The 27619-nt window shown below is 44.5% G+C and overlaps 1 protein-coding gene across 13 annotated transcripts in view; it reads right to left on the minus strand.

The window, feature by feature from the left end:
• Positions 1–3379: 3379 nt before the first annotated feature.
• KIAA1217 (KIAA1217 ortholog) overlaps positions 3380–27619 on the minus strand; it is a 632840-nt gene continuing 608600 nt past the window's right edge. For 10 of the 13 annotated variants that reach the window (XM_083189268.1, XM_083189269.1, XM_083189270.1 and 7 more), the window contains 10 exons: positions 25823–25950; positions 24944–25091; positions 17365–17827; positions 14826–14997; positions 14253–14383; positions 12590–12727; positions 11062–11181; positions 6732–8330; positions 6230–6355; positions 3380–5620 (listed from right to left, as the gene is read on the minus strand). In XM_083189268.1, the coding sequence (XP_083045394.1) occupies positions 5123–5620; positions 6230–6355; positions 6732–8330; positions 11062–11181; positions 12590–12727; positions 14253–14383; positions 14826–14997; positions 17365–17827; positions 24944–25091; positions 25823–25950 (3523 nt within the window). In that variant the 3' untranslated portion in view covers positions 3380–5122. The remainder of the gene's footprint in view (positions 5621–6229; positions 6356–6731; positions 8331–11061; positions 11182–12589; positions 12728–14252; positions 14384–14825; positions 14998–17364; positions 17828–24943; positions 25092–25822; positions 25951–27619) is intronic. The other 3 variants (XM_083189273.1, XM_083189277.1, XM_083189278.1) reach the window with 3 other exon arrangements.

Consider the following 27619-nt stretch of genomic DNA (forward strand, 5'->3'; position numbering starts at 1 on the left):
TAGGGCGGGGTTCACAGGGGTTCCGGTGGGGGGTTGCCACGAATTGCGGGAGAACGGGGTTCATGGGGGTTCCGGTGAGGGGTTGCCGCGAATTGCGGGAGGGGGGGGTCGCGGGGGGGTGCCGCGAATCGCCGGAGGGGGGGTTGCGGGGGGTGTGACGCGAATCGCCACAAGAAAAAAATCAACACAGAAAGGTCAACACATGTAAATGTTGACATAAGTGTGGCACTTCATTGGTGTCCATGTCGACACATGAGAATGAATATAAAAAATTTTTAAAAAATGACAAAAAAACTTCAAAAACTCATGTCAACCTTTTTCATTGTCGACCATAGCCATGTCAGTGTTTTCCATGTGCAATTTAATTTTGGAGCTGCCGCGAATCACGGGGGGGTGCCGCGAATTGCGGGAGGGGGGGTCGCGGGGGTGGGTGCCGCGAATCGCGGGAGGGCGGGGTTCACAGGGGTTCCGGTGGGGGGTTGCCGCGAATTGCGGGAGGTGGGGGGTCACGGGGGGTGCCGCGAATCGCGGGAGGGGGGGTTGCGGGGGGGTGTGACGCGAATCGCCACAAGAAAAAATCAACACAGAAAGGTCAACACATGTAAATGTTGACATAAGTGTGCCACTTCATTGGTGTCCATGTCGACACATGACAATGAATATGAAAAAAATTAAAAAAAATTTAAAAAAAATCTTCAAAAACTCATGTCAACCTTTTTCATTGTCGACCATAGCCATGTCAGTGTTTTGCATGTGCCATTTAATCCTGGGGCTGCTGCGAATTGCGGGGGGGGGGGGGGGTGCCGCGAATCGCGGGAGGGGGGTCGCAGGGGGGGTGCCGCCAATCGTGCAAGGGGGGGTCGCGGGGGGGTTCTTTTTGCCGCGAATCGCGGGAGGGAGGTCGCGGGGGGTGTTTTTTCCGCGAATCGGGGGGGGGGCACGGGGGAGGGTTTGCCGCGATTCGCGGGAGGGGGGGGTCGCGGGGTGGTGGTTATGCCGCGAATTGCGGGAGGGGTCGTGGGGGGGTTCTTTTTGCAGCGAATCGCGGTAGGGGGGGTCGCGGGGGAGCGGGTGTTTTTGCCGCGAATCGTGGGAGGCGCGCGGGGGGGGATTTTTTGCCGCAAAACGCGGGAGGGGGGCGCTCACCTGGTGGCTGTGGAGTAGCAGTGCTGGGCAACATGGGAAGGCAGTGGGTGTCTGGCACTGTCTGTGGGCTCACTGGGCTGGTTCTCTGTCACATACCTCCCAACATGACCCTCTCCAGGAGGGACACAATGCTCTGTTTCTAGACTTCCCCTTAATGTATGATTGCCATCACCTGTTTTAAACAGGTTAATTTCTCAGAAAGGTGTTCAGCACAGATGAAGGCAATCACACATTAAGAGGAAAGTCCAGGAACAGAGCGTTATAGACACAGACACCCACTTTGAGTGACAGATGTAGCCAAATATATAGGAGATAGAATATCTCTCTGCTGGTGCATCTACTGCCGTATATATAATACCTCTCTACTGGTGCATCTACTTCCGTATATATACCGTATATACTTGAGTATAAGCCGACCCGAATATAAGCCGAGGCACATAATTTCACAACAAAAAACTGGGAAAACTTATTGACTCAAGTGGGACCCTCACTCGAGTATAAGCCGAGGGGGGCTTTTTCAGCTTAAAAAATGTTCTGAAAAAGTAGGCTTATACTCGAGTATATATGGTAATACCTCTATACTGGTGCCGTATATATAATACCTCTCTGCTGGTGCATCTCCTGCCGTATATATAATACCTCTATACTGGTGCATCTACTGCCGTAGATATAATATCTCTCTGCTGGTGCATCTACTGCCGTATAAATAATACCAGTCAACTCTACTGGTGCATCTACTGCCGTATATATAATATCTCTCTGCTGGTGCATATACTGCCGTATATATAATATATCTCAGCTGGTGCATCTACTGCTGTATATATAATATCTCTCTGCTGGTGCATCTACTGCCGTATATATAATATCTCTCTGCTGGTGCACATACTGCCGTATATATAATACCTCTATACTGGTGCATCTACTGCCGTAGATATAATATCTCTCTGCTGGTGCATCTACTGCCGTATAAATAATACCAGTCAACTCTACTGGTGCATCTACTGCCGTATATATTATATCTCTCTGCTGGTGCATATACTGCCGTATATATAATATCTCTCAGCTGGTGCATCTACTTCCTTTTAAATAATACCAGTCGACTCTACTGGTGCATCTACTGCCGTATATTTAATATCTCTCTGCTGGTGCATATACTGCCGTATATATAATATCTCTCTGCTGGTGCATCTACTGCCGTATATATAATACCTCTCTGCTGGTGCATCTACTGCTGTATAAATAATACCAGGTTATAACTGATCAGTAGGTTCCACTCCTTTGCAGCTCCGCAGTGCAGCTATTGCATTGCTGCACGAATCGCCCACTGTTCCTCAGCTGCACATTGTAAACACGATCAAGCCAGATAGGGGTCTTTTTAGGGCCTAGTTTTTCAAACTGCTATCCTGTCTGCCGCTGCAGTGTTTGTGCCACACACTTGTGTGGCTTATCATAGTTATCCAGCTACCTCGGTGCAACCATTTGCCCTAAAAACAATATTGTGCGGTGTGAGGTGTTCAGAATAGACTGGAAATGAGTATAAATGAATGTTATTGAGGTTAATAATAGCGTAGGAGAAAAAAAAAAATCAAAACCCAAAATGTTTAGGGGGTGTTTTGGCAAAACCCAATAGAACCCAAAACCTGAAGGTAATCAGAACTCAAAACCCAAAACGCGAAAAGTGGCCCTTGCACATCCCTAATTTTGGATATGTTTTTTAGATGCATGTAACATGATTTTGAATTGAATGTGGGAAACAAAGGACAGTTTAGAGTCGAGAATGACCCTAGGCAACGAGCTTGTGGGGTAGGGTAGATTGTCAAGTTCTGGAGATATCAGGATAGTAACAGTTCTTGGCTGGTGGGAACATAGGTAATTCCATGTCTATCTATCTATCTATATATACATACACATACAGTGACTGCTGAAATACTTTTTAAATAAGCTTCCCCATACCAGCATTTGGAAACACCCCAAACCATCCTCCAGAAACTAATTCTTACAAAAAGACATGCATGAATGTAAGTTGGCCACAAGATGGAGCTAAAATGCAGCAAAACTACAAATACTTCTGTACTGCTGCTGAGAAGTGCAGATCCTGGCAGATCACTAATGGACTGGACTGGGGCTCTATATACTATACTGCTATATTCTACAAATATCAACATTCACATGTACAGTATAGGCCATATTAGAAATACAGTGCTAAGACACAATAACACACAAACAATAGATGTATATATAAGAGCATGCATCACTTTATTGTATTTCAGAAAAGTGACCTGCTTTTTATAGATATTTGTTACAGTAGTTATACAAATTCATTAATTTACAAAATCTGTGCAAACTCTTCCTTTCCAAGTTGCCATTGTTTAAAAGCATGCATAATGGATGAGAAGGGGGAGGCAACATGTGGGGTTCCAGTGTCTGCACTACCATCATCTAATTGGCTGTTGGGGATGATAGGCGGGGTCACTGTACAGAACCTGTAAGGACACAGACTGCCTACCCCTGTAAGAAATCGATAGCACATCACTGTATGTAGAAGTGTCGCGTATGTATAGTTACATACCTGTAACATTCATTAAAGAACAATATTTAAACTCATTTGGAAAGACCGGAATATGGGCAGTGGTAGGCAGTTGCTTTGAAGGAATTGATAAATATGTCATTGTTAAAACCAAGATTTGTGTCCACATTTGAATTTTTTTTACTATTTTGTACATATACTTAAATGGCAACGCTTACCGCCATTGTGGGTGTTGTTTTAAAGGGCATCAATCATCAAAAATAAACCAAAATGATACAATTTGGTTAATGAAACCACCATATGCAAAGTTATGATTTCAAAAATATATATATATTGTAGATGAATTCACTTTAAAAAAGAAATAGCTGCATATTTTTAAAACTTTTTTTGCAGCATTGTCAGGTTCTCTCGCTTTACGGCAGCTTACATCCCACTTTATGGGACAGGAAATGATCAAGGAATCCGACAGGGTGCGCTGTTATTTAGACAAGGTGGAGATTAGATGTCCTCAGGGTCGTAACCAGATATTTATAGGCCCCATAGCAAAAGTTTGTAAGGGCCCCCTATTTAGCGACTGATGGTGATAAATGTATTCAAAACATATTAGTTAGACAGTAAAGATGGGCCCCCTGCAGCTCTGGGCCCCATAGCAGCTGCACCCCTTGCACCTATGGTAGTTACGCCCTTGGATGTCCTGTAAGAGGACAATAATTAGTCAAATGAAGACATTAATCAAAGATAAGACACGTCTAATGTGCAAACTTAAACTGAAGTCTAGTCTTATGGAGGAGCACAGAGCACAGCTAATATTATTATTATAATATTTCTAGAATAGAAACGGTTGTGTCCCCTGATTTGGAGATGATACATTGCTTTTAAAATACGACATACATTTTGATGAATGAATCCCTTTAAGCACATTTCATGGTGGATCTTCCCCACCCACTGTGGCGTTACAGAGTAAAGTCTTTAATCATACATTATATCCATATGAAAATATCTTGGCAAAAATAAAAGCAACAATGATGTTTAGTTGACAAAAATAGAAATCTGTAGTCAAAGCCAGCATGAACGTAAAATAAAGGCTAAAACTTCACGCCAGAGTTGATCTCTTGCAGGTTCAATAATGAAAAATATTCTATACAAAATAATCTCTATCTTTCACATTCTGGATCCCCTTTTTTCCAGCCTTCCGAAAGCCCCCACACACATGCAAACATACAGTATAGGAATATATACAATCACACACGCTAACTTTCAATTTACATAAAAAAAAACAAAAAAAACAAAGACCATTAAAAGGGGTTTTCTGTTATAATTACAACAGCAACAAAGTTGACAAAGGTCGACGGGTGCGTTATGTACATAGATGAGAACGCTAAGCTGAGAGCCAGGGTGGGGTGGCACAGAAGACACGGCGGCACACCTACAGTGATGAGTCTGCACGAGTTATGAAGTCTCCTTTGGTGCTGTGACCTTGCTTGCATTTCCGTTGTGTGACTTGTAGCTGGTGAAGCCAGGTGTGTGGATAGTACGAATGCTCTTCACACCTTGAGTCAGTGAAGTGGGAGAGACAGAAGTAGAGGGAGAAGTAGCAGAGGAAGAAGCAGCGGTGGGAGGAGATGGTCTGCCATTTGCGTTCTGTAGTGAAAATGAGAGATGGTGACCTTTACCTGAATATATCGGGCTCTGCAGCTTTGAAGTGCCATTCTGAACAGGACGGGTAAGGGACGAGGGGTTAATATTGCGAATGGACTGAGCGTTAGAATTGGTTATTGGGACATGTGACTTCACAGGGGGATTATGGGAGTTAGACGTATCATTACACTGAGAAGAAACAGAGCTGCCCTTTCCAGTGTTTAGAGAAAATGCTGGAATTTTAGAAGCAGATAAAGTAGGGGAAGCAGCCTTAAAATCCCCACCAGCTTTCTTAGTACCTCCGTTAGCCTGCAAATAAAAATGGCAGGAGATAGTTTAACATTAATACACCAACATGGTCGCAGGAAATAAGACCCAATATAGTTACAGTGTTTGCTGAGGTTCTCTGGACCTGGCAGAATCCATAAAAGCACAGAAAAGTTTTAGAGTACCCTTGAGAGGTGGATGATACAGTCACTTGAAACGCGTACAGTGCGCCGTGAGGGCCATGCTGTGTGGTTAGAATGGAGGTGAGATAGCAAGCCGTTAATGCAATGAACTCAACATACACGTTAGTACCGGACAACATAAACACCACTGCACAGGCGTGCGTTTCGATTTCTAACCGCAAGTGCCGTGTTACCACTGTAAGCCGCGTTCCTTCATCTTAGCTGTACATCTTGAGGTGGAACAAAGCAGTAGGTGTGTTTTATTGCAGGCATGCAGAGATACAGTATGGCGAGAGTGAGACAAAGTACGACAGGATTTCTCATGCCACCAGATCCAGACACTTAACAAAAACAAGAGTGAAAGCAATGCCATCCTTGTTTTGGTTACATTTAGTCAGTTACTTGGCTTGAAGTTTTAAAAAGCTTTTTTTAAAAGTCCTTCCAAAGTGTTGTTCTAAGGTAAAACTACCTGTCTGAATTGACGCTGTGGCTCCTGTAGCTTTGGCTGTTTGCTAGCTTTTTCCGTGCTCCCTTGTCTAGTTTTAGAAGACATTGGTATTGGCATTCTGCTGGTTTGTGATGCTCCATTTGAACCCTACAGGGATGGCCAATGGGAGAGAGAGACAGAAATAACACATAAATCATACAACATCAGTGTTTTCATTGAGCTTCATGCCATGCTCCACCAATAGAAAATGAATCTTTAGCCATGCAGTAGACACGTCAGAAGGTTATTTTCAAAAGAATAAAATCACTTTTAGGAGGGGGAAAAAAAACAGTTATTTCACACAAGCAGTTTTTTTTGTGCTTCATTTGCCCATCACCAAGTAATCAAACATATAAAACCAAAAGCTTGTTAGGCACCTATTGGAAAAAGCCAACCACCGGACGAACAGCAACCAACAAGTCATTAGGCACCGTGTTCCGCAACCAGGGGACATTCATGTTTTGGACGTTTTATGCACAGGTACCTTACGTGTTGTAGAGGGTATGGATGATGAAGACTCTAGAACAAGTTTTGTATCATCCACAAATGCAGATTCTTTGGAAACAACTGAACAAGTTTTGTTTTCCTCCCTGGTTTCTATAACCTCTGAACCTGGTTTCTGTGTCATATCACTTATTGTGCTTTCCAACTGCTTGATGGTCTGCTCAAGGCTGTCCAAGGTCCTGTAAGTATTTTTCCTGATTTCATCTGTCCTTGACACCTGACCTGGTTCTTCAAGGCTGAGAACATTGGGCATCAGATTTTCCTCGCTGCTCTTCGATCTTGCTATTTCAAACCTTTTTGCTTCTTTGTGTTGCTTTACAGTTCCATCGGGTTCTTCTTCATCCTCATACACCACCACCTGTAAAGTCTTTTTCCCAGTTTTTGTCCCTGTACGGATGGCTTGGGTTAAAGCGGCCAGCTGCTTTTTGGGAAACTTAAACTTGAATTTTTTCTTTACATCCTGCCTCTGACCATACTGATAGTCCGAGGCATCAGACTTTTCATCTTCTGTGACGAGAGCTTGGGAGGTTCCACTATCCTGAAACATAGTCTGTTTCATTTGTGCCAAAGATGGATAGTTGAATCTGTATTTATTTTGAGTCACAAGACTCTCTGTAGATTTTATGGATTTATTTGTCTCGATCCCTTCTTTTTGAGATGGTGGAACATTCGATTCCTTATCTTCTTCTTCGTCCTCCTCTTCAATCTTTGCCTCTGACATAACTTTTTCCAAATCATCATCACGTTCTTCAAATATTGTCGAAAGTCTTTTATAAGCTGACCTAATATCCATCGGTTCATCAAATATGATAATGACTGGCTTCTTGTCTGTGCACATTACAGGATCTTCTGTTCCAGACGCGAGGGTTCTACCTAAAGGAATTTTCTCCACGTTCTCTCGGTCAATGTTGACAGTTTGCACTTCCCCGCCTTTTCGGTTTACAATATCTTGAACTTCACCACTTGATAGGACCTGTAACTCAGTATTTGTTATCATAAATGCAATGTTATCTGCTGGAGACTTCGGTTCAGATGGGGATATAGTTGGAGAATCAATGTCCTCAGACTGCTGGCTGTTAGTCCTCCTTGAACTCTTTTGTCTTAATACAACTGACTGACCTAAATCTAAATAGGGCAATCCTTGTTCTAGCGATGGTTTACTGGCTACTGACAAATCCTGATCTTCTACAACCTTTTCTATATTTGATACCCTGTCAAATGTCACATTTGAAACCTCTATTTTTTGTTCCGATCTTTCTTTACCAGCTTCTGAGGGTTTGGTAGAGCTCAAGAGGTTTAGATCTTGCTTGTAATGGAACTTGTATGTCATTATGTTTTCTTCTTTCTCATATTCCATTTGGTTCTGAGGTTCTTCCTTGGCAGTCAAGCTATTCTCATCCCTATCAGTAAACAGACTATAAGTAGACTTCTCATTCACCACTACAGTGTGCCCCTGCCTATACATAGCCAAATCAGGTGCAGAACCTTGTGCAGATAGCACTTTCCACTTGTCCTCTGTGCTTTCAACAAGTTTTGGGCTTTCAGGATTTAAACATTCTTTTGAAATAGTGCATGATACCTATGGGGAAATATTAGAGTGTAAATTAACTTGATAAACATTACTAATTTCTATAAAGCTAAACTAACTATTAAATCAATTCTAGTGGTACAGGATGTTGAGAATTGTTAATAAATATATTTCAACTCAATTTTCAGAGTAACATTCTAAAGCTGCATGAAATTTGTGTCTGATTATTATAAATATGTGTTGGAATGTTGTGCAAGGTTATCCAAAAATTGTAAGTGGCTTTAAATAGGAAGATATTGGTCTATTCGGTCACTTTCAGCAGTATTACAATATAGCTTCGGTCAAGCGCACATTTAGAGGGGGCTATTAGGACGATTGCATTCCGTAAACATATTCCCTCAAAAAAATCGGTACTCTTTACCTAGAACGGCGCCCACGATTTTGATCTTAGGCATCACAAGGTAAAAAATTGCGTCGGTTGCATCGCATGCGGCCAAAAAAATCGCATGCGATGCGACCAATGCGATTACCGCGATTTTACATAGGGAACAATGTTAAATGGCCCACAGACCCCAAATAGCCACCCTGAAGTGTGAAATGGCCCCCCCAATTGTTAACGCCACCCCACGATCAACGTCAACCCGAAACGTGGCGAGCGCAGCGGTACGCGTCCTCCGACCTTTTCATACCCCCACTATCCACGTCGGCGTGGAGTTGAGAATAGAAAGTGTGGCGAGCGCAGCGAGCCACCAAGCCCGAAGCGTGGCGAGCGCAGCGCGCCCCGCGAGGGGACACGGATACCTTCACAGGTATCCGCGTCCCCTCACGGGCTTCACAGGTCCACGCCGACGTGGATAGTGGGGGTATGAAAAGGTCGGAGGACGCGTACCGCCGCCCCTCGCGGGAACGCTGCGCTCACCACTTTTCGGGTTGACGTTGATCGTGGGGTGGCGTTAACAATTGGGGGGGCCATTTCACACTTCAGGGTGCCTATTTGGGGTCTGTGGGCCATTTAACATTGTTCCCTATGTAAAATCGGGTCAATTGGGCCATTAACATTGTTCCCTATGTAAAATCGCTGTAATCGCGTCGGTCGCATCGCATGCGTTTTTTGGCCGCATGCGATGCGACCAACGCGATTTACATTTTAACATGCATTTCTATGTGAAATCGCGGGCATCACATCGGTCGCATCGCATGCCATTGAAATGGCATGCGATGGGCGCCGTTCTAGGTAGAGTACCAAAAAATCCTCTCTTTTACTTATCCTGCATGGTCGCAGTGCCTAAATTGTATTCCTCCAAGACCCAGTTGGCAGTGTGACAGCACATGCGCCGCAAGGTGGATGACAAGGGCAGGCCCACAACCTGAGTCCACTGAGGAGTACGCAACTGCAACGCGATCTCGGAGGAATACATGGATGAGACCACTGTGTCTGCTACCAAGCAGTGCTGTAAAAGGGCTCAGGACTGCCCTCAAACTGTATGGTGCACAGAAGGGGCGGGGCCACCAGTGCTGTAAAAGGCTGAACTGCCCCCTCTGGACTCTTGTGAGTGCCTGTACAGACTGCAGGGTGCCTGCCTGGAGCATCTAAAGGATGGGTAGCAGGGTGGCATTCTGGGACAGTGACATTGCCAAGTGCAAAGACCTGCAGTTCTAATGAGGGCACAGCTTGCACACCCCTAGTTGCAGCCTCACTAGTTATCAGTTACAATGCGTCCGATAAGGCAGCCTATCACCTCAATAGTGATCAGTGTGCTGTTACACTGGGCCAGATGCACTAAGCTTCAAAAGTGATAAAATGGAGAGAGATAACAGCCAGCCAATCAGCTCCTACCTGCCATGTCACAGGCTGTGTTTGAAAAATGTCAGACAGGAGCTGATTGGTTGGTTTATCACTCTCCATTTTATCACTATTGAAGCTTAGTGCATCTGGCCCAATGTGCCTGATAAAGCAGCCTTCCCCCTCACTAGTGATGAGTGTGTAACACGAGGCAGAGACTGATGTGATGTCCCTGCTTCCTAGTCAAGAATAGGCAGCGCACAACGCAGCTCCCCGTGTACACCTAAGGGGCCAAATTATCAAACTTTCTAAAGTGGAGGTGTTGCCCATATCAACCAATCAAATTGAAGCTTTTATTTTATAGAATGTACTAGATCAGGCATAAACAAACTGGCCCTCCAGCTGTTGTGAAACTACACATCCCAGCATGCCTTGCCATTGTTTTAGCATTCCCTTATAGCAAAACTGTGGCAAGGCATGCTGGGATGTGTAGTTTCACAACAGCTGGAGGGCCATAGTTTGGACATGCCTGTACTAGATAGATGAGCTATAGGAAACAGCTCCACCTGTCCCTTTTAGAAAATGTTACAAGTCTCCCCCAAATTGTAGTATTCTCTGCTATGTAAACTGTTTCAGTGTAATCCACTCCAGTAACCTGTGCACAAGAAAATAATTTGGTGCATTTGGTGTCTTTTTAATATAAGATTCTAGCATTTAAAAAAAAATTGGTTTTACTGGTCACTCACACACACACACACACACACACACACACACACACACACACACTTACATACAAGACACGGTAAGAACGCATGCAAACAGCAGAGGCATCCACTGAGAATTAGTGTAGAAGTTGAACAACACAGTTATACAACCGATGAATAAAAGTCAGATAGTTGATGATATAATGCTAGAAAGGAATGAGTAACCGGGGGATATTACTGGAGCTTGGTTAGTATTAGCAAAGAAGGTTATAGTTAGACCAGCAAACTAAATTACCTTCTTCTCCTTGGGTAGAGCTAAACCTGAAGCTCGGAAATCTTTCTCATGAGCCTCTGCTTTAGAGGACTCGTACTGCACCTTTGTATTAATATCCACTATGGAACATTTCTGAAAAGCCTAAAAATACGTAAAATATTAGACAGAGTGAAGCACAGCCATGGGAACATAGTCCATTGGGGTGCGTAGAAGTTCTACAGTCATTCGATAGACCATCAGGAGGTCGACCACATATGGTAGACCTGAATTAGGTCAGCAGGGATAAAAAGGTCAATATGGAAAAGATAGACAGTAGAAAAGGTCAACAGGTACAATAGGTCAACAAGGTCAAAAGGTTGACATTGAAAATGGTTGACACCAGAAAGGGTGACACAAGTTTATCCGTTTTTCTATGTTTCATGTTATGTTACCACAATAAGGGGCGGATTGGCCTGGCAGGAAACTGGGCCATTACCCGGTGGGCCGGTCCAGACCTGGCCGATTTCCCCCCTGGCTGGGCTGACGCTTACCCCCCTGTCTGGGCCGCGGACCCCGCTGCCACAGCATAAGACTCCTGCCCAAACTAAATATGGCCGCGGATTTCACCGGTTTAAAGATGGCTGCTGAGGTGGCCAGATCGTCGCTTGTGGGTGACATCACCAAACACCCGCCCACTGCAAGGACTGAGAGCGAATGTTGAGTGGCTGCGGTGGGCGGACTCGCCGAAGGGGGTTTAGTGGCATTACCAACACCATCCCACCACCCCCCCTTCCTCCCCCGGGCTGCTTCAAGATATCTCCCAAGCTGGATATAATTCCAACTCCGCCCCTGACCACAATTATACCACATCAACCCTCTGACCCTTTGAACCTGTTGACCTTAATCACTGTCTACATTTTACAACGTTGACCTTTTGACCAGGTCTACTATATGGTGATGACCTACTGACTGCCTATCTACAGTAGATCGATCCCGATACCATTCCACTGACCCATGCTCCATTTATGGTCTTGACATCCCTCCATAATCAGCATAAACGGGAACGTCTTTGGCTATGGATGATTATATTGTAATATTGTTTCTGGTACAGGTACAATGAGTCCATGCAGACACATTTCTAAAATACTTATTATCCATTATTTTAAGTTACATCTATGTGAGGACTTTTACTTTCCTATCTACTGTAATTGCATGGGAGATGTAGCAAGCCTTGTAGAAAGAAAAAGGGGAGAAGTTGCCCATAGCAACCAATCATCTTCGTATAGTCTATAAGGTAGAAGCCGAAGATCTTCAGCAGGTCTAGCCAACATATGGCTCTCCAACTGCTGGGAAACTACACATCCCAGTGTGCCTTGCCACAGTTTTTTACATATCCTAATAGCAAAACTGTGGCAAGGCATGCTGGGACATGTAGTTACTAAACAGTCTATAAATTGACAGTTAATTGGTTGCTATGAGCAACTTCTCCACTCTATCCTTCTTTGATACATCTCAACCTGGGGCAGATGTACGAAGCAGTACAGTAGCTTACAACATGCAGGACAGTTACCTGAAGTTCTGCCATTATTCTCTCTCCTTCCTCCTCCTCCTCTTCATCCTTCACTATGGAAGCTTTGGGAAGACTTTGGCTTTCTTCTTCTGTCTTCATTGCTTTTGATGGAGTTGATGGAGGGACATCGTCAGAGTCCTACATTAATAAAAAAAAGATTGCATCAAAGCAATCCCAAAATCAGTACGACCTCCAAAAGAACTATACTAACCACACTGGGGTTTTTATTTGTTTGGATCAGTCAAACTGCCATTACTACAACATACCCTCCAACATGACCCATTCCATTAGGTACAAAATGCTCTGTTCCTGGACTTCCCTGCCAGTGGCAATTACAGAGGTTGAACTCCAGCACAGTCCAATATTCAAAGAGGGGGTCACATCAACTGTCAGTGAGTCCAGGACAGTGATTTTTGGGGTGGCAGTAGGTGTGGCTCCCCTTTTTGAATATTGGACTGTGCTGCAGGCTCACATCTGTAACTGCTACTGGTGAGGAAGTCCAGGAACAGAGCATTTTGTACCTAATGGAATGGGTGATGTTGGAGGGTATGCTACAATGGGCATGAAAAAAAAGATGATGGTAAGTTTGGGAATAAATGTATTCAAACACAGCCTGTAAAATGAGAGGTAGAAGCTGATTGGTTGGGTCTTTATATCTCTCTGAGGGGTACATGTATGAAGCAGTGATAAGGTAGGAGAAGTGAGCCAGAGAAGTGGCCCATGGCAACCAATCAGCATTGAAGTAACTATAATCTATAATTTGCATAATATACAATTATACAAAGCAGCTGATTGGTTGCCATGGGCCAAATCTCTGGCTCACTTCTACTCCCTTATCACTGCTTCATACATCTACCCCTCAATGCTATGATAAATACACCCCTAAAAAGGGTGTGGCTAGCAACAGGGCGGGCCATATGACTCCCAGGGATACATAAAAAATATCTAAATATGTAATATAGTTTTCCTAATAAATAGTTTTTTTTTATTATGTTCTTTTGGAAGACTTGTTGAGGAACAATAACAATAAGGAATGCGTGCTACTTGGTTCAGCCTGGTGATAGCTGTATCTGATGTAGGACGGTGTCAGGAACAGAGAAATGATTACATAAGCTCCTATACCCTGTGCAGAAGGCGCTACTTACATACAGTAGGGTGCATCTAGCGAATGATAAGTTTTAGGATATGGAATAATTAACCCCCCAAAAAATACATTTAAAAAAGTCCCATTAGGGTGGGGTCATCCTTCAGCGTCTTACAGAAAGGTTTCTAAAACGTAGCCCTCAAAACCCCTAGGGCTGTTTACACAACCCGCCATCAGATTAGCCTATTCAGGCCTATAAGGATATACCGATTGCTTGATGTGTAGGTAGGGATACAGCTGGAGGGAAGAATGCCCATACACACAGTAAGATAATCTGATATATCTGCAGATATATCGTCCACCGACTGTGCTGCACAGCTGATGCAATGGGGCTCACTTTTCATTTAATATTTGCGGCTAAATCCCCGAAAACACCGGTTTTCGGGGGTTAGCCGCAAATATTGGGTATCACTTGAATGTCTCAGGAGGGACCGCAGCATGAATCTCCGATCCCTGCTGCGATCACTCCTGCGCCGCCACCAGTGACCGTATTATACTGAAAGTCACAGTAACACTTACTTTGCTGTCTCTCCAATCTGCTGTCCATGTACCGCTCAGACCAGACCCAGGAGGATACATACGACGGGGAGGAGGTGGAGGTGGAGACTTTGTAACTTTATCACTTTCTTGTTCACTTTCTTGTGCACTTTCTAGAAGAAAATGAAAATAAATAAAATGACAGTAGTAACAAAAATCTAGGGAAAACCCAAAAACCTACTCAGTGGTACGCTCCCCTTTTGGACATTCAGCAGAACAGTACGTTCACGGGACTTGTCCCCCGAGTGACAAGTCCAAGTGACACTAAAATGTCTGAAGCGTCTTCTGGCAGAAAAATGATCCATCACAGGCACATCTGGGGGTTGGCGTGGTGACATTGCAAGCTCAGGATGCTGGAGTGCATCAACCACCCTTAGAGACTGGATGACCACTGGGGCAGCACACATTAGTTGTCTGACACACAATCATAATCCTACTTGCTAAACCTAGATTCCTAGAACTGTGTTAATGCAGCTGGCACCCAGGAAGCAGCAATGGTTCACTTTTTTGTACAAATACTGTACCATAGGAGAAGAACACAATGCATCGTCTTACCGTTCACTTCCTGTTTTTCTATACTGTCCGTTTTCAGCGCTTGAGAGGGCATTTCTAGGCTGGGGATGGACTTCATAATATTGGCTTGTGCTTCCTCCAGCATCTTCTCAAACTCCTTCCCGTTATAGTGGTCAATGTTCTGTCGTTTCTCTTCGAATTTCCTCTCTGCTTCCTACAAAGGACACAACGTTACTGGCTTATGTGCACAATTCCAGCAACTGGTAGTATGTCCTGACAGAGGCTACTAGAGGTTCGTGCTGTTGCTGCGGGGCCCAGATTGCCCCCTGGGCATGCGTTGTCCCAATCCCCCACCACGCACCTTGTCATGCATCACACTAGTGAGAATCCCACTGACCACTCTACAATTCATGCTGCTGCACTACATGTACCATCGTTGCTACCCGCTCTGCTGGGAAGACTGATTGCTTGCATCGCGATGTGCAGGAATGCAACCAGATGGGGGCAGAAAGCTGAAGCAGGTAAACCTGGTGAAGGCACCTCTGAACTAAAGAGATCACATTAGAGACCCACAGTAGTAACTGTACAAGGTGAGTGCCATGCACTCTGTGTCAGACTGTAAGGTTAGAAGTCATTGTGAGAAGCACACCGAGCCCCGTGACATGGGAGGTACAGTACAAGACAGTGAAACTAGACAGGAGGCAACACAAATGGTGGTGGCTTGGGAAAGTTGTGTGATCCCCGCCCCCGGTCTGGAATAGTTTTATGCTCCCGTGTAAATGTGCCCCAGCTGCCTGGATGTAGTAGATGGCACTGGGATCGAGAGCCAGATCCCAGCACTGGACATATATCAGTGAAGGGTAGCAGACAAGTGGCGAAGGAGATGAGCATTTGAATTTTCTGCTGGACGCAGCAGCCAATCCCGGCTCACCGATCAGCGTCAGTAGGTTTTTGATTTTAGCACCAATAGGCAGCTGCAGCAGTGAGCCAAGCAGGGTGCCGCCGAATTACAGCTCTGACACCCACAGTGGGAGCACTCAGTTCGTCAGCAGAGAGGGAGCTGTGGAAGTAGAAGGAGCCAGGAGCAAGGCAAAATCATGTCAGAAGATGGCAGGAACAAATCAGAAGATGTTGGATGAGCATAGAAGCTGCGGCAGTCCGGGGTATAGGACGGATTAGGACTGGTGAGTAATGCTAGTGGTGAGGTGCAGAACAGTTAACAAAGCTCCCACTGCAACCTCCTCCTAATAAAATGGGTAGGCCCTCATTTAACTACAATGTCAATAAAATTCCTCCCTAGACTAGCAGGGATTGGGGCCTAGGCCTGTAGCCTAGTAGGTGGGCATTAGACTCGTAGACATTCTGTAGCACAAGTGAGCATTAAGCCCTTGGGTTTTTAGGTACCCCTCTCCTCCCCTCTACAAGTGATTGGGGCACTAGGTCCAGCTATTTGGTGCCCATAATAGACAGGATTATAATTACAGTGACTCTGAGCACTAGGCCCACTTCACTGAGTGACCACATTTACGCAGACCAAAGGACTGGCCAACTATATGTAGGAACGGGGTTTCAAGAGACCGTTCTGTGAATCACTCTTGCGATGTGTAATTAGTCTCATTTTAATTGTTGTTGTTCCATGCAGGGTAAATTTGTTAGAACAGTTTGTCAAAGGTTGTGCTGCAATATACACACATACCCAGATGGGTTGAGGGTGATGTTATTGTAGTAAGTGTACTGGTGTGATGCAGTTGAGTTACATTTAGGCCCTGTATGGCTGTGTGTAGTCACCTCACAGCGATCTGTAGGCGAGTGAGCAGATGAAAGACAATAGTCGTCATGATGTCTACCTGTGTTGGTCTCTACCTGTCTATCTTCTGAGTGGAGAGTAGGTATTGTACTCCGGTGTGAGGTTGAATCTTCACCTGGTTCATGAGGATCTATAGGGGAATTTCAGGCTCTGAGGCCAAAAAATGACTGGAATGACCTTCACTTAAGCCCAATATCCCTATCTTGCAGTCCCTGTCATGCCTGCCGCCTCTTTGGAAGGGCAGCACTCGTTTGTTCTCTCTTCTGGACCTCTTCCTTTGTCACAGTGTTCCATCTGCATACCAGAACTGTCCACTATGCAATGGCCTGAAGGTGAGAGGGTGCGGGAGGCAAACAGAGAGAATGCTACTAGCGGCTATAACAAGTTTGGGGCCTCTTCATGTCCCAGAAGGGCCTCTCACTCCGTTTCCAAAGAGCCAATTAAGAATGATCACAATATATTACAGACAAGGAGTATTTCTCCACTTTTACCCAAATATGTTGCATCCGTTATCTGCTTCAAAAATGGTTAAAAAACTGGGAGAACCTGCATCCGTATACATGTTGTGTAACTCGTTGACCAACCATGGATCATTATTGTAACACATTGGCGCCCGTGCTTACAACCTTAAGAAGTCAGTAAAATTCTGTTACTGAACAATTGCTGCCACCTAGCAATCATTTCATCTGACAAAACAGAGCTGTCTCTGCCAGTGCCACACCCTGCGATCCATCACATATTCTTCTATGGTAGAGGTTATACAGTTTAATTTACCTCAATGGACACTGCTCGATTCCTGTAACCTGCGTGGTAGATTTCTTCAATAAAAAGGGTTTGTGCAGAGGATCCGTTATGCTGAGCCGGCTGCGCAGGTGGAGTCTGCTCTTGTGCTGCACTGGACGACATACTGGTTGGAAGGTTGTTATCAGCGTTCTGGTTACCGGAGGTAAAGACGTGGTTAACCAGTGCCGAGGAGTGTTGGGACTGCTGCATGAACACCGGGGAACTTTGTACTTGGTGAACTTTCACCCCAGCCGACAGAGGCACCACCTCCGATTTAACGGACGCTGTTGGGGATGGCACCGTGTTAGCTGGTTCTGACTGCGTCGTCTGCAGGTATGGTTGACTTCTTTCTTCTTTGTTTTGAACAACCTCTATATCGGTAACTTTTTCCGTTATGATAAATTGGTTATTTTGATTAAAGTCAACAGTCTTAGATGGTCCATCGGAAACATGTCTAGGGAACATATAAAATAAATCAGGCTAGCTTGTTATAAACAAAATTGGGGCACAAAGTACACTATATAGCAGCATACAGCATATACACAGTACACTATATAGCAGCATACAGCATATACACAGTACACTATATAGCAGCATACAGCATATACACAGTACACTATATAGCAGCATGCAGCATATACACAGTACACTATATAGCAGCATACAGCATATACACAGTACACTATATAGCAGCATACAGCATATACACAGTACACTATATAGCAGCATGCAGCATATACACAGTACACTATATAGCAGCATGCAGCATATACACAGTACACTATATAGCAACATACAGCATATACACAGTACACTATATAGCAGCATACAGCATATACACAGTACACTATATAGCAGCATACAGCATATATACAGTACACTATATAGCGGCATACAGCAGATACACAGTACACTATATAGCGGCATACAGCATATACACTATATAGCGGCATACAGCAGATACACAGTACACTATATAGCGGCATACAGCATATACACAGTACACTATATAGCAGCATACAGCATATACACAGTACACTATATAGCAGCATATACACAGTACACTATATAGCAACCTACAGCATATACACAGTACACTATATAGCAGCATACAGCATATATACAGTACACTATATAGCAGCATACAGCATATACACAGTACACTATATAGCAGCATACAGCATATACACTGTACACTATATAGCAGCATACAGCATATACACTATATAGCAGCATACAGCATATACACAGTACACCATATAGCGGCATACAGCATATACACAGTACACTATATAGCAGCATACAGCATATATACAGTACACTATATAGCAGCATATACACAGTACACTATATAGCAACCTACAGCATATACACAGTACACTATATAGCAGCATACAGCATATACACAGTACACTATATAGCAGCATACAGCATATACACAGTACACTATATAGCAGCATACAGCATATACACTATATAGCAGCATACAGCATATACACAGTACACCATATAGCGGCATACAGCATATACACAGTACACTATATAGCAGCATACAGCATATATACAGTACACTATATAGCAGCATACAGCATATACACAGTACACTATATAGCAGCATACAGCATATACACTATATAGCAGTATACAGCATATACACAGTACACTATATAACAGCATATACACAGTATGCTATATAGCAGCATACAGCATATATACAGTACACTATATAGCGGCATACAGCATATACACAGTACACTATATAGCAGCATACAGCATATACACAGTACACTATATAGCGGCATACAGCATATATACAGTACACTATATAGCAGCATACAGCACACTATATAGCGGCATACAGCATATACACAGTACACTATATAGCAGCATACAGCATATACACAGTACACTATATAGCAGCATACAGCATATATACAGTACACTATATAGCAGCATGCAGCATATACACAGTACACTATATAGCAGCAAGCAGCATATACACAGTACACTATATAGCAGCATACAGCATATATACAGTACACTATATAGCAGCATACAGCATATACACAGTACACTATATAGCAGCATACAGCATATATACAGTACACTATATAGCAGCATACAGCATATATACAGTACACTATATAGCAGCATACAGCATATACACAGTACACTATATAGCAGCATACAGCATATACACAGTACACTATATAGCGGCATACAGCATATACACAGTACACTATATAGCAGCATACAGCATATACACAGTACACTATATAGCGGCATGCAGCATATACACAGTACACTATATAGCAGCATACAGCATATATACAGTACACTATATAGCAGCATGCAGCATATACACAGTACACTATATAGCGGCATACAGCATATATACAGTACACTATATAGCAGCATACAGCATATACACAGTACACTATATAGCGGCATACAGCATATACACAGTACACTATATAGCCGCATACAGCATATATACAGTACACTATATAGCCGCATACAGCATATACACAGTACACTATATAGCAGCATACAGCATATACACAGTACACTATATAGCGGCATAAAGCATATACACAGTACACTATATAGCAGCATACAGCATATACACAGTACACTATATAGCGGCATACAGCATATATACAGTACACTATATAGCAGCATACAGCATATACACAGTACACTATATAGCAGCATACAGCATATATACAGTACACTATATAGCAGCATGTAGCATATACACAGTACACTATATAGCAGCATACAGCATATATACAGTACACTATATAGCCGCATACAGCATATACACAGTACACTATATAGCAGCATACAGCATATACACAGTACACTATATAGCGGCATACAGCATATATACAGTACACTATATAGCAGCATGCAGCATATACACAGTACACTATATAGCAGCATACAGCATATATACAGTACACTATATAGCAGCATGCAGCATATACACAGTACACTATATAGCAGCATACAGCATATATACAGTACACTATATAGCCGCATACAGCATATATACAGTACACTATATAGCGGCATACAGCATATATACAGTACACTATATAGCAGCATACAGCATATACACAGTACACTATATAGCGGCATACAGCATATACACAGTACACTATATAGCAGCATACAGCATATATACAGTACACTATATAGCCGCATACAGCATATACACAGTACACTATATAGCAGCATACAGCATATACACAGTACACTATATAGCAGCATACAGCATATACACAGTACACTATATAGCAGCATACAGCATATATACAGTACACTATATAGCCGCATACAGCATATACACAGTACACTATATAGCAGCATACAGCATATACACAGTACACTATATAGCGGCATTCAGCATATATACAGTACACTATATAGCAGCATACAGCATATACACAGTACACTATATAGCAGCATACAGCATATATACACAGTACACTATATAGCGGCATAAAGAATTGACATGTTTTCATTATAACAATGTGCTCCCCATTGTTTTCTATGGAGAGTGTCCCAAAATGACCTCTCAATCATAATGAAGCTTCTCAGGGGAGCCGTAACGTTACCAAGATACAGGATGCTTAATGGAGCAGAGAGGATGTGATCCATTCATATTGTGAACGAGGGCTGTATGGGGCATTTTGTATAATATAATATTACCAATTTCTGTGTGTGTATATATAATGTCTATTTTTTTGTTTTGTTTTTACAGGTAAGGTACAAGTGCCAACAGGCATGTGATTCAACTGGGTTTATTTACTAAGATGGGAGTTCTATTGAAGATGAGATGTTGCTATGGCAACCAATCAGATTATATCCATTATCTTCTAGAATGTGCTAAATAAAATCAGAACCTGTAGTTCACCTGTAAAAAAAAAACTATTATTTAATAATACTATTAGCCCCATGCCCAAGCTCTGAGAGGGTGGATATGGGCTGGTTGTCCTAGGGGAGGGTGAACAAATTTTTTGGCATTTGCCGATAATAGGAATTTGGTACTCACGATAATTCCCTTTCTGCCAGTTCACAGGGGACACTGACATCTGCTTTTACATTGGGGATAGAGTGTTAGTTAGGAGTCGGGCACTTTTGAAATCAAGGTCTCCCTGCTGGTCAGTGTGCTGAACTGACCCGCGCCACACTGCGCAGCTCGCACTCCTGCCTGGACCCATGAGTGTGTGGCTCTCGCCGCCGACCCGGACGATAACCACAGGCAGTTGCGGTGGGTCCCCGGTGCGGGTGCACCGGTGGTGGGGTCACGGAAACAAACCACAGGCGACCAGACCCATCAGGGGTGTCCCACGGCGCAGGCAGACAGCGGCACCCTGTCTGCCTGTCTCAAAGTATTAAATAAATTACAATAAAAACCCAGAGGAGACCAAGTACCAGGGATCCGACTCTGGTACTTTTTCTCATACACCTTTCGCACCAGCCGAAATTCCCGGGTTGGGTCTGGGAACAACCCGCGACTAGCGCTGGTGTGAAAGGTTCCAGGGACAAATTCCCAGGTAAATTTGCCGGCATTTCAACCCTGCTAGGTAGCAGGGTTGCTCCCGGGTCCTTCGCAGACTACTGGCTGGTGTGAAAGGTGCAGGGACATGTCCCTCCTTCCCGTGTTGCCTCTGCTAATGCTGATTTGCTAGCAGGGCAACTTCCTGTTGCGGTGGACACTCACAGACACGCCCAGGGGCAGCATACAGCGTGCAGGGAGACAGTGTGCATGTTCTGTGGCACCACAGACCCCAGGAGTGCATTTTAACCCCCTGAAAGCCAAGAATGTCTACATTGCCAATCACACAGCATACAGGAAGACACTGTGGGAGTTCTGTGGCACAACAGACCCCAGCAGTGCTATTTCACCGCTGAAAGCCGGGAATGTCTGCAAAGGCCCGCCCTCTCTCTCTCCATTTACCCTTCTCCCTAATTACCTCATCTTTGTGGGCCTAAAAAAGGCAATTTTCGGTACTTGTTTCCTAGCACGGCCACACCGATTTACATCGGGGTGGTCGTGTCGGAAAAATCGGGTCGATCGCATGCGATTTGGTCGCATGCGATGCGATCGTCGCGACCGACCGATTTTGGACCCAATTTTTTTTTTTGAATTAAATGTAAATCGGGTCCCTGGGACCCGATTTTACATTGGATTCAATGTAAAATATTCCCAACCCCCCCAAATGTCACGGCGTACACCCCACCCCACGATAGACGCCAACCCGAAGCGTGGCGAGCGCAGCGAGCCCGTGAGGGGCGGCGGTGCGCGTCCTCCGACCTTTTCATTCCCCTACTATCCACATCGGCGTGGAGTTGAGAATAGAATAGTGTGGCGAGCGCAGCGAGCCACCGAGCCCGAAGCGTGGCGAGCCCCGCGAGGGGACGCGGATACCTTCACAGGTAAACGCGTCCCTTCGCGGACTTCACAGGTGTCCGCGTCGCCACGGACACCTGTGAAGCCCGCGAGGGGACGCGTATAACTGTGAAGGTATCCGCGTCCCCTCGCCACGCTTCGGGCTCGGTGGCTCGCTGCGCTCGCCACACTATTCTATTTTCAACTCCACGCCGACGTGGATAGTAGGGGAATGAAAAGGTCGGAGGACGCGCACCGCCGCCCCTCGCGGGCTCGCTGCGCTCGCCACGCTTCGGGTTGGCGTCTATCGTGGGGTGACGACGGGTACACCTAATACATTTTCACATTTTTTCAGGATTTCAATGTTAAAAAATCTTTTAACATTGAAGCCTATGTAAAAAACCTATGTTAATGGTCCCGACCGACGCGATGCCCCCGATATTTTACCTTTCCCGACACGATTTCAATGTTAAAATATTTTTTAACTTTGAAGCCTATGGGGAAATCGCGGGCGTCGCGTCGGGACCATTGTTAACGGTCCCGACCGACGCGATGCCCCCGATATTTTATCCTAGCCGGCCAAATGGACCTGATTTCAAAGGAAATCGGGTCCATCTTATGGATCGTGTACCTTAACTAAAGGTACACGATCCATAAGATATGTGGCCGTGCTAGGAAACAAGTACCCAATTTTCAATGATATTCTCATAGAAATGCACAGTCACCCTGAGTTCATTGTGAAAGGTGCCTTCCCGGGTTGTCCCTGCTTCAAAAGCATGTGTGAATGGGTCCCAACCCGGGAATGTCCCTGGAATTTAATTCCGGTGTTGGTCTCTGCATTTCTGGTGTGAAAGGGGTATAAGACTGAGGTCTGGGGGGGTGGAAGTAGAGGGGAGGAGCCTACCTCACTTCAACAAAAATATATAGTGCCCGACTCCTATCTAACACACTGTATTCCCCAATGTAATAGCAGAAGTCACTGTCCCCTGTGAATGAAGGAGAAAATTCCATTACATAAATATTGCTTTGTTTGTTTTTACTGCACTCCGCCATTGATTCCCATCTACTCTTAGTAAATATACTGCTTGGTCTGAGACCTCTTCTGCAGACTGGCCAGGCAGCACATATGATTTTTAAGATCTAGTGGGTGAAATAATTCGTGAAACACGGACAATAGATCAATTATCCTGTTCCAAACTTGGAAAACAAACTGAAACAAAATATGTGCTTTTAACAGTGATTTCTGTAATGCTGGTGCAATCTCCTGCAGATCCTGCTTCTACGTAATATCTGTATGTGGGGTAACATGCTGCATAATAATAACTGGCCGGCACATTGGTTTCCTCCCGCTCTGTTCCACTTTGCACCTGTCTGATTTCTGCAGGCGCTGACATAATGCAGCCCACGGGAGAACGTGGTTACCATAACATAACATCCTGACACTGCCCCAGTAGTAATGTGCCTGGCACCGTCTCTCTGCTCTGCGGTGTGTCCCTGGCTGGCAGTACTGTGTAAAGCATGACCCACCGACTGCACACATCAGAATACACAGAGGTTTCATTTCACTTGTAAAGGGATATTAAAAGTAAATTAAGTATGAAATGGACAAATCATTAACTTGAGGTTTATTCTGGGAGTATTTGGCAATATTGGGAAACATTCACCACCAAAGCGTTAGAACATATTCTACAGAAAGCGGGGGCTGTGGCTGTCCAGCTGTTACAGCACTACGTGTAAAGGTTTAGGATGTCTACTTCTATATATATATATCTAGGATATTCTACTTCTGCGGGCGTGTGAGACGCTTGCCTGTCCCCATCCACGACCCCCCACCAGCTTCCGCCAGCACCAATTAGCGCTATGAATATATCGCGCTGTGAGCTGCTGAGGCTGGCTCCACCTATCTGATTGGTTGTCTAAAGCTACATCCCATCTGAAACAGAACTCCCATCTTAGTAAATAAATCCCTAAGAGTATGTTAATAATATCGGTCAATGACATCACCGGGACGGCCGCTCTATACATGCAGCCGCTGACGATATTGTCAGATTGAGCTGCATGAAGAGATGATGGAGGTTGGTCGTTAATGATGCACAGGAGTGCGCACCATTAACAATATTGAATATAAACGCTGGCGATATAACAGTGCAGCAATGTAACGGTTATCACCTTCTTAATGTAGACAGGGCGTCGGTCATGTTTCGGATCCTCTTCAGTAAACTGTCCAGCTTGTGGGGCTCCTCCTTCAGAAACCGCACAGCTTCCACTTCCACCCGTAACACAGCTCGCATTTTATTTTGTAAGTAAGGAAATTCTCCTGAAAACCGGCATAACACAACAGAAATGGGTTTGATTTTATTTACATAGGCAGCATAAAATAATCACTATAGAAAGCCATCCAATCATCGATATTCTCTTAATACCAAATGTTTGCTGTGAATGTGCAGTGGATAGATTATGTAGGGCAGGAGTGGCCAGACTTTTGGACTTGGTTATCTACTCTACCTACAAGTCGACAACATCCCATAATAGATGACTGTATGTACTGCTGGTGTCCAACTGCTAAATGATAGGATTATGGACACAGTTGCACAGTATGTACAAAGCAGGTTGTGAGGTGGTTATTTAGGACAATAAGTGTGGGCTGGCCTAAAAAGCTGGCATGTCCAATGGCCCTCCAGCCATTGTGAAACTACACATCCCAGCATGCCTTGCCATAGTTTTAGCATTCCCTAATAGCAAAACCGTAGCAAGGCATTATGGGACTTGTAGTTTCACAACAGCTGGAGGGCCATAGTTTGGACATAGAGGGTAGAGGATAGGGTGTTAAGATATTTTAACACTGTTATTATTGTCAACCTGTAGACTGCATCCCCGATAAATGCAGATTGGTTTACTTTTGCAATTCAGGAACATAGCAGCTTCCTCTTGTGCAAAACTGACTTAGATTACAGTCTCCGTGCGTGGGTGGCACAGTCGTCAGCATTGATGCCTCCCTTCCCAGGAACTAGGCAATGCTAGCTTTATTAGGATACGGTCAGATTATACCTTTCAGATTGGACACTGCTTCTCCTATCTGGCGCAGCACGAATGCTCGATCTTCCACGTGCTTCAGGGTCACAACACTTCTGGAGGTAGACTCCATCTTCATATCGTTCACAAAACTCTCTAAGTCACTGAGGCAGTAACATAAAATCAAATCAGAAGACATAGTATACAATCTGAGAAATTCATTCTACACGTGATGAATCCCATTACTGAATTCAGTCTTAACGGTATTCATAATATTCCGAAATGTGTACAACAGAAGCCTTGCGTTGCATTAATCACCATTTTCATTTATATAATCTCAATGCAATGTTTTAATGAAAATGTTTAATCATTCAGCTCAGTTGCAATTCCCTCATTCACCTTTACCACAGTCCTTATCCCAATGGATACCACAGAAACACTGACCAAAGACCACTTACCAGAGTCTGAAAATAGGGACATAGAAGAAACTCATACAAACACGAGGGACATATACAGATAGCACCCTCGTCAGAATGGAAGCCATACTGCAAAGCAGCAAAGATAATGACTGTGCCCAGGGCCGGTGCTAGGGTCTCTGGTGCCCTCCTGCAAACCATACATTTTGCGCCCTTTCACATTGCCATTGAAACAAGCTGCAGCCCGTTTGTGGAAGCGCATGCAACATGTGATCCTGTGGAGGATCGCGGGTGCATGTACATGTATGCATACACCATCTCAGTGCTGTGTCTGCAAAATGTTGCAGGCACTAAAGGTGCCCATACAAGCTGCAAGAATTGCATACATTATGGGCTAAATTGCATCACACGGCATGCATGCAATGTGTGTGCGATGAGATCCGAAAGCAGTACAAAAAGTATGTGCAGCACATACTTTTTGTACTGTGCGATACGATGCCCGCGGGAGTGCAATTCGCATTGCACGCTGCTATTGCAGCATGTATGGCCACCTTTAGGCACAGAACCCAGCCCATTATTTTAAAAGTGTCTAAATTAATATAAAAAAAATCGACAATTATTGAAAAATTTCTTATAAACGTGTAGAATAAAAGACTGTTTAACTCTTGTGCAGTCCCTCCTCTTCTATCTGCGTAGGCAGGACGCTGAGGACGCCATTAAACCCCTCTTGTGACAGGGGGAAAGGAGGGGAGAGAAGGAGGAGATGGAAGAAGAGGGGAGGAGATAGAGGCTACCGAGTGTTGAGGACTGGCAGTGGCACTGGCACAGCACACTGAGAAGAGGGAAGGAAGGGGAGGCGGCGCTGCTGCCTGTTCGTCATTTGATTGACAGCTGACAGGCGCAGGGAGCAATGGTTAGGGGGCGGATCCGGACATGACATGTCATCCAGGCATTCACAGACAGCGCTACATGCCTCAGCGTAAGTGTCCGTGAGGAAGAGGGGGCAGGTCACAGGAGGAGGACAGTGTGTGCGCGGTGCAGGGAGCTGCTCAGCTTCTCCATACAGCCGCCCGCTGTCAGACAGGCACTGAGGGTGGCATGCAGGCTGTGTGCACTCGCGGTGCAGGGAGCAAATCTTTATACTGCTGCCTGCCCGCGGGCATTGTGCAGGAGGCAGTGACAGTGGGGGCTGAGGCAGCTTTAGCAGAGCAGGGAGGGAGACAGCGCCTTTTCAGCATGGCGCCTCCCTGCTTTGCAGGAGCTGCTGAGTGGGTAGCGCCGGCCCTGACTGTGCCCATGTTTTAATATAATTTGCTATGCTGTGGAATACATATTTACATAGACATTAGCAAACACATCTATATATTTATACACACACACACACACACTTAATTTTTAATGGGGAAGATGTAGTAAG

The sequence above is a fragment of the Crinia signifera genome, chromosome 5 (assembly GCF_055691185.1).
Source record: "Crinia signifera chromosome 5, ASM5569118v1, whole genome shotgun sequence".
NCBI classification, from domain to species: domain Eukaryota; kingdom Metazoa; phylum Chordata; class Amphibia; order Anura; family Myobatrachidae; genus Crinia; species Crinia signifera.